Below are 15,042 nucleotides of genomic sequence, written 5' to 3'. Positions count from 1 at the left end.
GACATTAGTGCCTCGTTACAATGCACCAAGACCTGGGTTCAATCCTGCAGTGCTGCAGGCGTCTCTCTTTCTCCCTCTTTGCTTTCGATTTCTGTCTCTATCCAATAAATCAATAAATATATGAGAGAGAGAGAGAGAGAGAGAGGAGAACACTGCAGCACTGTTTCCACTGAAGCTTCCCCCACACACGCGTGGGGACAGGACTTAACCCTGGTCCTTGTGCATGGCAATGTGTGCGCTCAACCTGGTGTGCTACTGCCTGGCCTCGGTCAAAGAAATGTCTAGAACAAGTGAATTGGCGGCCTGGAGGGTGTGGGGTGCCCTCTGCTCCGTGAGGTGCTGGGCAGGCCGTGGGTTCTCGGGAAGTTCCTGTCGGTGGGGTATGGAGAGAGTGCAGCATCTGCACTGTTCCTCTCTGGGACACCCTCATCCCAGGTTCTCGCCCTGGCGGGAGAGGATCGGAGCCCCAGATGCTGCAGCCGTGCCGGCTGGGAACCCTCCACTGTGGAACTGGAGGGGAGCAGGCGCGCCAGGCTGCGCCGAGGGGCGTGGTCTGGGTGGGCGTGGTTTGCGGAAGCCCCGCCCCTCCCCGCCGCCGAGGTGCCCAGGTCCGCCCGGGGAGCCAGCGCCACAGCCCGCGCCCGCCCGCCCTGGGTCTATGGGGCCGCCCCTCCGAGCAGCCCTGCCGGTCCGCCGCCAGGTAAGTAGGCTGGGGGTCCTGCGAATGGGGGACCCCATGGGGAGGCTGGCATGGCATGGGGGTGCTGTGCGTGGGGGACCTCAAGAAACTGGTATGGGAGTCTTGTGGGTGGGGGGCCCCTAGAGGTTGACATGGGGGTCCTGCGGGTGGGGGACCCCTGGAGACGGGCAGGGGAGTCTCGCGGGTGGGGGAGCCCTGCAGGTTGGCATGGAGGTCTTGAGGATGGAGACCCCTGGAGGTTGGCAGGGGGTCCTGAGGATGGGTGGCCCCTGGAAGTTGGCAGGGGGTGTCTTGCCGGTGGGGGACCCCAGAGGTTGGCAAGGGGGTTGCAGGTGGGGGAACCTCTGGAGGTTGCCATGGGGGGGTCCTGCGTGTGGGGGACCCTCGGAGACAGTCGGCAGGGGCGCACCAAGAAGTCCCGGAACCCTCAGGAATTCTGCGGGCGAGAACTCGGGTGTGTCAGGGCGGGAGGGGGGACTGCAATGCCGGAGCGCCGGTATCCCGAGCAGTCAGTACACGGGTCCTGCAAGAAGAGGGTGAAGTGAACCCCAACCGCTCGGGGAAGCCGGTGGAGTGGGGGTGGGGGTGGGGGTGTCTGTAGATCGGAGGGTCCTGAGGGAGGGGTGACATCCTCAACTCCTAGTCCTGGAAGAAATGAAAGAAAAGGTGTCCTGGGTCTAGGGGAACAAGACAGCTGGACCCCCCCACCCCCATCCCCACCACCCGCATGTGGGGTTCATCCTGGGGTCCCCCGCCAGGTCTCCGAGGAGGAGGAATGCGTGGGCGCAGGGCGCAACCCCCCCCCGGGCTGGGAAGCGTCTTGGCCCGGGGCTGGGGGCGCGCCTCTGCGGGCTCTGGGCTTGGGGGGGTCGTGCCGGCCAGGGGGGTGCAGGGCACCCCGGGGTGCGGCGGGCAGAGCGGCCGGGCGGCTTGGGCATGCTTTGCACGCAGCCGGGCGGCCGTCGGATCCGTATGCGCGCCGCGTGGCCCATTGGTATGCGGGAGCCGGCCTGGCGCGGGCGGCGGCGGGCAGAGCGGGGGAGGCGGCGGCGGGGCACGTCCTCCGCGGGCGGAGGGCCGCCTGCACCCTGGAGCCGGCCGGGGAAACTGAGGCACGTCACGCCCAGCCCCGGCTCCCCGGCTGGGACCACCCCCCCTGCCCCCTGCCCCGCATGGGCCTCAGTTTCCACCCACCCCCCAAACCCCGCAACCTCCCCCGGCTGTGCTCCACCCACCCAGCCTGGGGCTCCTTTCCTCCCTCCCTCAGCTGCAGGCGCGGCCCGGGAGCCCCGCAGGCTGCCCTGAGCCCTCCTGAGGGCGCCCGGCGGACATGGCGACCCCCCTGCCCGGAGCCAGCGGCGAAGACCACGCCACGCGAGGGGGAGATCACGGCGGCTGCAGTGCCCCCTGGGGCTTCCTGCCCGGGCTGGCGGTCAAGGCCCCTCCGGGACCCTGGTGAGCCCGCCCTCTCTGCCCTGAATGAGGGGCACCCCCCATCCCAGTCCAGCTCCCAGCCCCCCCCCCCCCTGCTTTTTCATCTCTCCTCGCTTCCACGCCCCGCCCGAGATTCTGCCCCACCGCCCCAGACACACTCCCACTTATACCCCAGGACCCCGGTGTAGCCCTCACACCCAGGTTGGATCCCCTACCTCCAAAGTGCTGCACCTACTTCCACCGTCCAGTCCTATCCCCGAGACTCCTCCAGGAGGGGAGGCTTCTCCTTCCCCAGCCCCGCTACCAGCCCACCGAGTCAGGGCCCCTAGCTCCATTTCCGTCCCCCCCCCCCCAGCCCCCCTTCTCCTCCGCCAACACCTTCTCCACGCCGCCCGCCCAGTTTGCAGGCGCAGCGCAAGGAGAAATCCCGCAACGCGGCGCGCTCGCGGCGCGGGAAGGAGAACCTGGAGTTCTTCGAGCTGGCCAAGCTGCTCCCGCTGCCCGGGGCCATCTCCAGCCAGCTGGACAAGGCGTCCATCGTGAGGCTCAGCGTCTCCTACCTCCGCCTGCGCCGCTTCGCCGCGCTCGGGGCGCCTCCGTGGGGGCTGCGGGGTGCAGGGCCGCCCGCCAGTCTGTGTGAGTGCACGGGGGGGGGGGGCTCGCCTTGGGAGGTGGGCGGAGGGGGGTCCCTAGTTATCCAGCTCCACAGTCCAAATGCAGCACCCGGTGCGGCAATGCTCTCTACCTCAGTTTACTAGTCTGTAAAGTGGGCAAACGAGGGGTCCGGGCGGTGGCACAGCGGGGGTAAGCGCACATGGCGCCAAACACAGGCCCAGCATAAGGATCCTGGTTCGAGCTCCCGGCTCTCCACCTCTAGGGGGTGTCGCTTCACAGGCGGTGAAGCAGGTCTGCAGGTACCTATCTTTCTTTTTTTTTTTTTTTTAATTAAATTTTTTTTAAATATTTATTTATTTCCTTTTGGTTGCCCTTGTTTTTATTGTTGTTGATGTCGTCGTTGTTGGATAGGACAGAGAGAAACGGAGAGAGGAGGGGAAGACAGAGGGGGAGAGAAAGATAGACACCTGCAGACCTGCTTCACTGCCTGTGAAGCGACCCCCCTGCAGGTGTAGAGCCGGAGGCTCGAACCCGGGTTCTTACGCTGGTCCTTGCGCTTTATGCCACGTGCGCTTAACCCGCTGCGTTACCACCAACTCCTGGTGCCTGTCTTTCTCTCCCCCTCTCTGTTTTCCCCTCCTCTCTCCATTTCTCTCTGTCCTATCCAACAGCAGCAAGAACAACAATAACAATAACAACAAGGGCAACAAAAACAGGGAAGGGGGAATGGCTTCCAGGAACAGTGGATTCATAATGCAAGCACCAAGCTCCTGGAGGCAAAAAAAAAAAAAAATGTACCCTCAATTTATAAAGCCAGGACTCAGCTTCTGGACTGACTATGCCCCCTCCCCACTCACAGCTCAAGATCCTGGGCCTTGGGGTCAGTGTGGAGCCGTGGTAACAATAGGGCATGAGTTTGAGACCCCCTAGGTTCAGTCCCCAGCACCACTGGAGAAAGAGAGAGAGAGACAGAGGGAGAGAGAGAGAGAGAGAGAGAGAGAGACAGATTACCGTGTATAAAGGGACCTGGAGTTCAAGCCCCCAGTTCCCATCCATAATGGGGGTCTGCAATGCTGCAGGTATTTCTGTCTCTCCCTCTCTATCTCCCCATTTCCTCTCAGTTTCTCTCTGTCTCTACCCAATAGATTATAAATTAAATAAATAATTTTTTTAAATAGGGCTGCAGAGATAGCACAATGGTTCTGCAAAAAGACTCTTATATCTGAGGCCTGAACATACCAGGTTCAATCCCCAGCACCACTGTAAGCCAGAGCAAAGCAGTGCTCTGGTTAAAAAACAAAAATGAAACAATGTGGTCTGGGAGTTGGCAAGTGTGTCAAGCATGAGGTCCTGAGTTCAATCCCCAGCAGCACATGTACCAGAGTGATGTCTGGTTCTTTCTCTCTCTCCTTCTCTCTTCCGCGTTGCAGCCCGACACTGTCCTTCTCATTAACAAATACAATCTTTAAAAAATAAAATAAAAATGAAATAATAAACTAAAATGACTAAATCTTGAGAGAAAGAAGAGGACTGAGAAGCTAGCAGAGTGACTGTACAAAAGACTTGGCTCCAAGGTCCCAGGTTTAAACCCAGCACCATCATAAGCCAGAGCTGATCAGGGCTCTGAAAAAGAAAGAAAAGAAAGGAGCAAAAACAGGCGATGGTGCACCTGACAGAGTACACATTACCATGCTGAAGGACCTGAGTTCAAGGCCCTACTCCCCACCTGCAGGGGGGGCACTGCTGGAGCGGTGAAGCAGTACTGTAGGTGTCTCTCTTTCTCTCTCCCTCTCTATCTCTCGCTCCCCTCTCATTTCTCTCTGTCTCTACAAAAAATAAATAAGTTCTAAGAAAAGAAAAAAAAAAGGAGAGAAGGAAAGAGAAAGGCAGGAGGGAGGGAGGAAAGAAGAAAAAGGAAAAAGAACCCAGGGGAGTGCCAGATGGTGGGACACCTGGTTGAACACTCACTTTACAGTGAGCAAGGACCAGGGTTCAAGCCTCTGATCCCCACCTGCAGGGGCAAAGCCTCATGAGTGGTGAAGCAGGGCTGCAGGTGTCTCTCTGTCTCTCTCCCTCTCTATTGCCCCCTCCTCCCTCAATTTCTGTCTCTACCCAATAATAAATAAATATTTAGGTGGGTAGATAGCATAATGGTTATGCAAAGAGACTCTCCTGTCTGAGGCTTCAAAGTCCCAGGTTCAATCCCCCATACCACTATAAACCAGAGCTGATTTAAAAGAAAGTAAAATAAACTAGATTTAAAAAAAAGATTTTGTTTATTGGTGGCCAAGTGATGGTGCACCTGGTTAAGCGTTCACATTAATTACAGTGCTCAAGGATCCAGGTTTAAGCCCACAAGCAGGAGTCTCTCTGTCTCTCTCTTTCTCTATCTATCTCTCTATCTTCTCCTCCCCTCTCAATTTCTTTCTGTCTCTATCCAATAATAAATAAATAAAATATTTATTTTATTTATTAAATAAATTTATTAAATATATTTTATATAAATAAAAATTTAATATAAAATATAAAATTTTAATATAAAAATATAAAATTTTATATTAATAAAATTTATTAAAATATAAATTTATATAAATAAAATAGTTTTTATTTGTTAATGAGAAAGATGAGGGGCCGGGCGGTAGCACACTGGGTTAAGTGCACATAGTACAAAGTACAAGAACCTGCACAAGGATCCAGGTTCGATCTCCCCTCTGCAGGGGGGTTGCCTCTAAAGCAGAGAAGCAGGTCTGCAGGTGTATGTTTTTTTCTCTCCCTCTCTATCTCCCCCTCCCCTCTCAATTTCTCTCTATCCTATCCAATAAACTGGGGGGGGGGCAGGGAATGGCTGTCAGGAGCAGTGGATTCATAGTGCAGGCACTGAGACCCAGTGACAACACTGTAAGCAGAAAGCGCAGTGGGTTAAGCGCACGTGGCGCAAAGCACAAGGACCGGCATAAGGATCCCAGTTGGAGCTCCCGGCACTCCACCTGCAGTAGGGGGTCACCTCACAAGCAGTGAAGCAGGTCTACAGGTGTTTGTCTTTCTCTACCCCTCTCTGTCTTCCCGTCCTCTCTGGATTTCTCTCTGTCCTATCCTACAACAATAATAACAAGTGATAAACAACAGTGGCAACAAAAGGGAAAAAATAGCTTCCAGGAGCAGTGGATTCGTAGTGTAGGCACCGAGCCCCAGCAATAACCCTGGAGGCAAAATAAATGAATGAAGAAAGAAAGAAAGAAAGAAAGAAAGAAAGAAAGAAAGAAAGAAAGAAGAGAAAGAACCAGATGTCACTTTGGTACATGAGCTTCCAAGGATTGAACTCATGCTTAAGAGTTCAAAGCTTTATCCACGGCACCATCTCCCAGACCACAAACCAGTACGTTTTTTTTATCTCTACACCCCCACATTTGTAGCAACAAGAACCCCAACACCTAAGCCCCCCAAAACACAGGAGATCAGGGCTGTGGTGACACCACAGGGAACAGAGCCCAAGAATCTGAATCGGGTCTAAAGGGCAAGAGATGCTCCCCCACCCAAAACTAAAGGTCCCCAAAGAGCCCCCAAGGAGGATGACAAGTGGTGGCGCACCTGGTTAAGCACACACATCACAGTGTGCAAGGACTTGGGTTCAAGCCCCTGGTCCCCACCTGCAGAGGGAAAAGCTTCACAGGTGGTGAAGCAGGGCTGCAGGTGTCTTGTCTCTTTCCCTCTCTATTGCCCCCTCCCCTCTTAATTTCTCTTTTTCTATCCAATAATAAATAAAGTTTTTTTTAGGTGTCTGGGCGGTAGCACAGTGGGTTAAGCACACGTGGCACAAAGCACAGGGACTGGCATAAGGATCCTGGTTTGAGCCCTCAGCGTCCCATCTGCAGGGGGGGTCGCTTTGCAGGCGGTGAAGCAGGTCTGCAGATGTCTATCTTTCTCTCCCCCTCTCTGTCTTTCCCCTCCTCTCTCGATTTCTCTCTGTCCTATCCAACAACAAGAACAGCTACAACAATAACAAGTGCAACAAAATGGGGAAAATGGCCTCCAGGAGCAGCGGATTCGTGGTACAGGCACCAAGCCTCAGCAATAACCTGGGATATATATTTTAAGTTTAAAAAAAGAGCCCTGAAGGACTCTGGAGTCTGAATTCTCAGTTGGGGAGAGGGGGTAGCAGACAGTATGTTGGAACAGCAAGACTGAGAGTTTCAGAATCTCCTGTCAGGGTCCTGTCCCAGCTGGAACCCTAGCTGGTGGTCATGCCTCCCTGTGAGTGTTTGGAAAACTGGGAGCAGGTATCTGAAGACCCAGGGAGTGTGTGGTGTGGAGATGGAGATTCACTAGCTCACCTGGTAGAACAGACAGTTTCCCAGGCGTGAGCAACCAGGTCCAAGCCCTTCAGCCACCACATGGGAGCACCGAGCAGAGGAAGCTTCATGAGTGATGTAACAGTGCTGGGGTGTCTCTCCTCTTTGCTCTGTCTCTCACTATCTTTTTAAAAAATGTTTTAGTATTTATTTATTTATTCCCTTTTGTTGCCCTTATTGTTTTATTGTTGTAGTTATTGTTGTTGTTGTTGTTGATGTCGTCATTGTTGGATAGGACAGAGAGAAATGGAGAGAGGAGGGGAAGACAGAGGGGGAGAGAAAGACAGACACCTGCAGACCTGCTTCACCGCCTGTGAAGTGACTCCCCTGCAGTGGGGAGCCAGGGGCTTCAACCGGGATCCTTCCTCCGGTCCTTGCACTTTGCGTCATGTGTGCTTAACCCACTGCACTATCACCTGACTCCCTGTCTGTCACTATCCAAACAAAAGAAAAGGAAAGGAGGGGTGGTCTGGGAGGTGGCGCAGTGATAAAGCTTTGGGCTCTCAAGCATGAGGTCCCAAGTTTGATCCCTGGCAGCACATGTGCCAGAGTGATATCTAGTTATTTCTCTCTCCTCTTTTATTTAAAAAATGTTTCACTTTTTAAAAAAATTTTTATTTATTTACTCCCTTTTGTTGCCCTTGTTGTTGTTTTATTGTTGTACTTATTATTGTTGTTGTTGATGTCGTCGTTGTTGGATAGGACAGAGAGAAATGGAGAGAGGAGGGGAAGACAGAGAGGGGGAGAGAAAGATAGACACCTGCAGACCTGCTTCACCACTTGTGAAGCGACGCCCCTGCAGGTGGGGAGCCGGGGGCTTGAACCCGGATCCTTATGCTGGTCCTTGCACTTGGTGCCACGTGCACTTAGCCCGCTATGCTACCGCCTGACTCCCTCATTTTTTTTAAGGTGTTTTTTTTAAATCTTTATTTATATATTGGACAGAGACAGCCAGAAATTGAGAGAGAAGGGGGTGATAGGCAGGGAGAAAGACAGAGAGAGATCTGCAGCCCTGTTTCACCACTCACAAAGCTTTCCTTTTGCAGGTGGGGACCAAGGGCTCAAACCGGGATCTTTGCACACTGTAACATGTACGCTCAGCCAGGTGCCCCATGACTGTGGATATTAAGCACTCCAAGTTTAGTGCTGTTCGGAACCCTGACCATAGAACAGGAAGCCAGCTAGCTAGCAGGCAGGAGAGACAGCATAACAGTTGTACAAAGAGACTCTCATTCCTGAGGTTCCAAGGTCCAGGGTTCAATCCCACGCACCACAATAAAGCCAAAGCTGTTTAGCACTCTGACAAAATATTGGGTTGTTGGGGTGGGGGTGCCAAAGTGGTGGTTGAGTACACGTGTCACAGTGCACAAGGACCTGGGTTTGAGCCCCCAGTCCTCACTTTTAGGGGGAAAGCTTTGTGAGTGGTGAAGCAAGGCTGCAGGTGTCTCTCTGTCTCTCTCCCTCTGTCTTCTTCTTCTTTTTTTTTTTTTTAAGAAAGAAGCATTTTGGGTAGGGGTAGATAGCATAAAGGTTATGCAGAGACTCTCATGCCTGAAGCTCCAAAGTCCCACACCACCATAAACCAGAGCTGAGCAGTGCTGGGGTAATAAAAATAAATAAATAGGGAGTTGGGCAGTAGCACAGCAGGTTAAGCGCAGGTGGAGCTATGCACAAGGACCGGCATAAGGACCCCGGTTCGAGCCCCCGGCTCCCCACCTGCAGGGGAATTGCTTCACAGGCAGTGAAGCAGGTCTGCAGTCTTTCTCTCCCCCTCTCTGTCTTCCCCTCCTCGCTCCATTTCTCTCTGTCCTATCCAATAACTACAACAATAAAACAACAAAGGCAACAAAAGGGAATAGATAAATAAATATTTAAATAAATATATATATATATATATATATATAGAGAGAGAGAGAGAGAGAGACATCTGCAACACTGCTTTACCACTAGCAAAGCTTTCCTGCTGAAGGTGGGGGCCAGGGCCTAAAACCTGGGTCTTTGTGCATTGTAACATGTGCATTCAACCAGGTGTGCCACCACCACCACCACCACCCCCATCTCCCTCTATCCTCTCAGTTTCTGGCTGTCTCTATCCAATACATAACAATAAGGATAATTTACATTTTTAAAAAATATACTGGCCTGTCAGAAAAGTCATGAGGCATTTTGGCATAGAAAAAAAGAGAGTTGGGCAGAGGGTAGATAGCATAATGGTTGTGCAAACAGACTCTCATTTCTGAGGTCCCAGGTTCAATCCCCTCCACACCACCATAAGCCAGAGCTGAACAGTGCTCTAGGAGAGAGAGAGAGAGAGAGAGAGAGAGAGAGAGAGAGAGAGAGAAGGAGAAGGAGGAGGAGGAGGAGGGATAGGAAGAGCAGGAGAAGAAGAAGGAGAAGAAAAGAAAGAAAAGTAGAGAATAGAGAGAAATCCGCACAACTTTTCTGATGACTCAATAAGAAAAACAAACGAATGAATGAAGCCAGGTAGTGAAAATCTCTGATCTGGACAGAATGACAGGCTCTGTTCCCAGCCACCCAGATACCATCTGTGGGGAAATGAACAAAGAAACATGCCCCAGAACATGTCAGGATATAGACTCTGTGAAACCAACTTACAGGTGCCCACCTGCTTCTGTTCTTCTTCAGACCTTAGTGTGATGGCTGCAAAGGCGGGTTCTGACTTCCCTTTAGAATCCGGTCTCAGCTGGCCTAAACAGGGCACCCTAGAGTAGCAGCAGAAGGCTTACCCCTTTGGGTGGGAGTCAAAGGGCTCCAATTCCCTTCCTACCCCAGGTCCCCCAGAGAAGAGGGTGTGTGGGGAGTGGGGGGTGGGGGAGAAAATAGCATTGATTAAACTTGCAATAAATCACCATTTAAATTTAAATAATGCGGCTTCCCAGGCGGTAATTAGGCGAATTGACTGGCGCCAGAGAATGCGGCATTAGCACCCTGATTACAGCCATTACCACGAACAACATGTGCGTGTCGGGGATAAACATCTTGTCTATTGTCCCCAGGCAGGAGGGAGGGAGGGAGGGAGGGGAAGTGGAGCGCCCAGAGAACCCCAGTATCCTGCCTCCCTCACCCCCCGCCCCCACACACACCGACTACCAGGATAGACTATCCCAGTGGGGAAGTGGCGGGTTTCGAAATCAAAAAGATGGGAGGTGTGTGTGTGTGTGTGTGTGTGTGTGTGTGTGTGTGTGTGTGTGTGTGTGTAGAAATATGGGGGCAGCAGGGTGCCAGGCGGTAGAGCAGCGGGTTAAGCTCACGTGGTACAAAGCGCAAGGACCAGCATAAGGATCCTGGTTCGAGCCCTCCACTGCCCACCTGCAGGGGGGTTGCTTCACAGGCAGTGAAGCAGGTCTGCAGGTGTCTATCTTTCTCTCCCCCCTGTCTTCTCCTCCTCTCTCGATTTCTCGCTGTTCTAACAACAACAGCAATGGCAACAATAACATTAACAACAACAAGGGTAACAAAACTGGGAAAAAAGGCCTCCAGGAGCAGTGGATTTGTAGTGCAGGCACCGAGTTCCAGCAATAACGCTGGAGGCAAAAAAAAAGAAAGAAAAAAAAAAAAAGGAAACAAAGAAAAATATGGAGGCAGCAGAGCAGATTTCATGAGATCCCCCCTGTACCTCTCCCCCAAGACTGGGAAGTTGGGAGGGTGCTCTTTCTCCCAACAAGGATCCCCCCAACAAGAGACCCAGCACTTGGTGGTATAGATGACAGTTTCTCTTTTTAATCTTCTCATTTTATTTATTATTGGATAAAGACAGAGAGAAATTTAGAGGGGAGGGTTAGATGGCAAGAGACAGAGAGACACCTGCAGCCCTGCTTCACCATTTGTAAAGCTTTTCCCCCTGTAGGTGGGGAACAGGGACTTGAACTCAGGTCTTTGCGAACTATAATGTGTGTGCTCAAGCAGAGGCACTACCACCTTCACTAAGTATCCTCACTAAGTCCAGAGAGCCAAGCCAAACCCACACCACACACACCTCCTCAGTCCCACCTCAGGGCCTTTGGGTGCTCCAGGAGAAACGCCCTTGCTCGGGATGGCAGCTTTGCAAGCAGGCCTTCCCTGGTCAACTCTGGTAAACACCCCTGTCTCAGTGCTCCCTGCCTTCTTTTCCCTTTTTTGTTTCTTTGTTTCATTGCATTTAATTATCTTCACCTGACAGTATATCAATATACACTCTTTCTTTCTTTCTCTCTCTCTCTTTCTTTTTTTTTTGCCTCCAGGGTTATTGCTGGGGCTCGGTGCCTGCACCATGAATCCACTGCTCCTGGAAGCCATTTTTCTCCCTTTTGTTGCCCTTGTTGTTGTAGCTTTGCTGTGGTTATTATTGTTGTTGATGTCGTTTGTTGTTGGATAGGACAGAGAGAAATCGAGAGAGGAGGAGAAGACAGAGAGGGGGAGAGAAAGACAGACACCTGCAGACCTGCTTCACCGCCTGTGAAGTGACTCCCCTGCAGGTGGGGAGCCGGGGGCTCAAACCAGGGTCCTTACTCCCGTCCTTGAGCTTTGTGCCATGTGCGCTTAACCTGCTGCGCTACCGCCTGACCCCCCCCCCTTTCTTTTTGCCTCCAGGGTTATCACTGGGCTCAGTGCTGGCACTAGGACTCCACTATTCGTGGTGGTCATTCTTTCATTTTATTTGATAGGACAGAGAGAAATTGAGAAAAGAGAGGGAGATAGAAAGGGAAACAGAGACTTGCAGATCTGCTTTACCGCTTGTGAAGCATCCCCCCCGCAGCTGGGGAGCGGAGGCTCAAACCCAGATTCTTGCACATGTCTCTGTGCTTAGTACTCTGTGTGCTTCTCCTGGTGCACCACCACCAGGCCCCCTCAGTGTATATATACCTATCTGTGATGCTGGGGGTCAAACCCAGAGGCTCATTCATGCTTGTGCTATGAAGGGACAGCAGGTGCAAAGGCCCCGAGGCAGGCAGGAACTATCTTGTTAGCTGCCTTCCTCAATGAGGCCAGGAGCCTGGGGAGGAGTGGGCCAGGCAGACTGGGGGGGGGGGGGGTCAGCCTGAGTGAGTAGGGAGGGTAGACTGGGGCCCAAGCCAGGCAGGGGTAGAGATTCAGGCAGGAAGGGACCTGCCTAGACTCAATCAGGTGATGTAGTGAGAGTGTAGGGAAAGAGATGTCAAAGTCAATGGCAAGATACTTCCTGGAAGGAGAGAAGTGCCAACAAGGTTTTCAGGCATTACTGAAGAAGGCAAGAGTGCTAGAGGCTGTGCCAGGGAGTTCTGTGTAATCACAGCCCAAGATACTTATCCAGAGGGGCTGGGTGGTGGCACGCTGGGTTGAGTGCACAAATGTGCAAAGGACCTAAGTTCAAGCCCCCTGTCCTTACCTGCAGGGGGGGAGCTTCACAAACAGTGAAGCAGGGTCATAGATTTCTGTCTCTATCCTCCCCCTCTCTATCCTCCACCCCTCTCGATATCTCTCTGACTCTTTTATCTAATAAATAAAATATATATTTTTTAATATTTATTTTATTTATTTATTCCCTTTTGTTGCCCTTGTTTTATTGTTGTAGTTATTATTGTTGTTGTCATTGTTGGATAGGACAGAGAGAAATGGAGAGAGGAGGGGAAGACAGAGAGGAGAGAAAGATAGACACCTGCAGACCTGCTTCACCGCCTGTGAAGCAACTCCCCTGCAGGTGGGGAGCCGGAGTTCGAACCGGGATCCTTATGCCGGTCCTTGTGCTTTGAGCCACCTGCGCTTAACCCGCTGCACTACAGCCCGACTCCCATAAATGAAATATTATTTTTAAAATATATATTTACCCAGATGACCTGACACCTGTATTTCTTTTATTTATTTATTTATTTATTTATTTAATTTATTCCCTTTTTGTTGCCCTTGTTGTTTTATTGTTGTGGTTATTATAGTTGTCATCCTTGTTGGATAGGACAGAGAGAAATGGAGTGAGGAGGGGAAGACAGAGAGGGGGAATAGAAAGACAGACACCTGCAGACCTGCTTCACCGCCTGTGAAGCGACTCCCCTTGCAGGGGCAGGTGGGGAGCCGGGGCTTAAACCGGGATCCTTATGCCGGTCCTTGTGCTTAACCCACTGCGCTACAGCCGGACTCCCACACCTGTATTTCTTAGAACAAGTCTGGGACCGAGCATGTGATGGTCTTGATTGAACAATGGCATGGGGCAAGAAGAAAACTCTCCCAATAGAACACATGTGTTTTGTTTTGTTTCGCCTCCAGGGTTATTGACGGGGCTTGGCACCTACACTATGTACGAATCCACTGCTCCTGGAGGCCATTTTCCCCCCATTTTTGTTGCCCTTGTTGTTACCCTTACTGTTGGTGTTATTATTGTTGTCATTGCCCAGGGAAGTGCGGTTGGCATCATGTTAGCACCTGGAACCTGGTGGCTGGTGGCTGAAAAAAAGAGTTAACATATAAAGCCAAACAAATTGTTGGCTAATCATGAACCTAAAGGCTGGAATAGTTCAGCTGAAGAGCTGGGGGGAGGGAGGGTTGTCTCCATTTTGTAGATAGTTAGTAGGTTTATTTTAGTTATATTCCAAAGAGCCCATGACTATACTGGTTTTTTTATTTTTATTTTTCCTGGGTCTGACATCTGATATGCAGGTGGATCCAAGTTATTGTTTGAGGAAATGATGTCATGGCTGGAGAAAGGACCAGAAAGCTGGATCAGGGATGAGAGTAGCTCCCAAATATGGGAAAGGTTTATAAATATTCTACCAGATGTGACATTGCCTGGTCCCAATTTGATTTATTTATGTATTAACGTAAGAATAAGAACCAGAGAGCTGGGGAGACAGCATAATGGCAATGCAAAAAGACTCTCATGCCTGAGGCTCTGAGGTCCCAAGATCATTGCCCTGCATTAGTCAGAGCTGAGCAGGGCTCTGACAAACAAACAAACAAACAAACAAACAGCAGAGCCGCACTCTGGCACATGTGGTGTCAGGACTGAACTGAGAACCTCATGTTTTTACGCCCAGTGTTTTATCCACTGTGCCACTTCCCTGGCCTCAGAACACACGTCCTGTAGCATGTAAGGCCCTGGGTTTGAGCCCTGGCACCACATGCAACAACCAGGGGACTCCATGGATAGTGGAGCAGCCCTGCGGTATCTCTCCTTGTTCTGTGTCTATCTTTCCCTCTCCTTCTCAAAAATATATGGAATAGAAACTGGGTCCTGGGGCCGGGCGGTGGCGCACCTGGTTAAGCACATATATTACAGTGCGCAAGGACCTGGGTTCAAGCTTTCCCCACCTGCTGAGGGAAAGCTTCACGAATGGTGAAGCAGGTTTGCAGGTGTTTCTCTCTTTCTTTCTCTATAACCCTCCTCCCCTCTCAATTTCTCTCTGTCTTTATCCAACAATAAATAAATAAAGAGTTTAAAAAATGAGAGATTCCAATACTATAAAAAGAAGGAGGAAAGAAAGAAAGAAAGATAGATAGATAGAAAAGGAAGGGAAGGGAAGGGAAGGGAAGGGAAGGGAAGGGAAGGGAAGGGAAGGGAAGGGAAAGGAAAGGAAAGGAAAGGAAAGGAAAGGAAAGGAAAGGAAAGGAAAGGAAAGGAAAGGAGGGGCGGGCAGTGACTCGCCGGGTTAAGCACAGACCCAGAGGCTACTCTGCAGTATCATGCATGCAGGAGGGACTGGACTTATATCTCAGCATAAAAGGAGAAAAATAAGGGGGCAGGCAGCGGTACACTCAGGTGACCACATATGTTACAGAGCCCAAGGACCTGGGTTCAAGCCCCTGCCTCCCACCAGCAAAAGGAAGTTTCATGAGTGGTGATGCAAGCATGCAGGCGTCTCTCTCTCCATCTCCTTCTCCCCTCTCAAAATTTCTCTGTCCTACCCAATAAAAATAGGGAGGAAAAAAAGTGAACATGGCTGCAGGGATCACTGGATTCATCCTGCAGGCACCGAG

At 51.4% G+C, this 15,042-nt stretch overlaps 1 protein-coding gene across 2 annotated transcripts in view; it reads left to right on the top strand.

The window, feature by feature from the left end:
* Positions 1–31: 31 nt before the first annotated feature.
* The window catches only part of NPAS1 (neuronal PAS domain protein 1), a 46,501-nt gene continuing 31,490 nt past the window's right edge, over positions 32–15,042 (top strand). For both annotated transcript variants that reach the window (XM_060176984.1, XM_060176976.1), the window contains exons 1-3: positions 32–700; positions 1,968–2,155; positions 2,535–2,770. In XM_060176984.1, the coding sequence (XP_060032967.1) occupies positions 2,031–2,155; positions 2,535–2,770 (361 nt within the window). In that variant the 5' untranslated portion in view covers positions 32–700; positions 1,968–2,030. The remainder of the gene's footprint in view (positions 701–1,967; positions 2,156–2,534; positions 2,771–15,042) is intronic.

Source organism: Erinaceus europaeus, chromosome 2 (genome assembly GCF_950295315.1).
Source record: "Erinaceus europaeus chromosome 2, mEriEur2.1, whole genome shotgun sequence".
NCBI classification, from domain to species: Eukaryota; Metazoa; Chordata; class Mammalia; order Eulipotyphla; family Erinaceidae; genus Erinaceus; species Erinaceus europaeus.
This window is presented reverse-complemented; position numbering and strand designations above follow the sequence as displayed.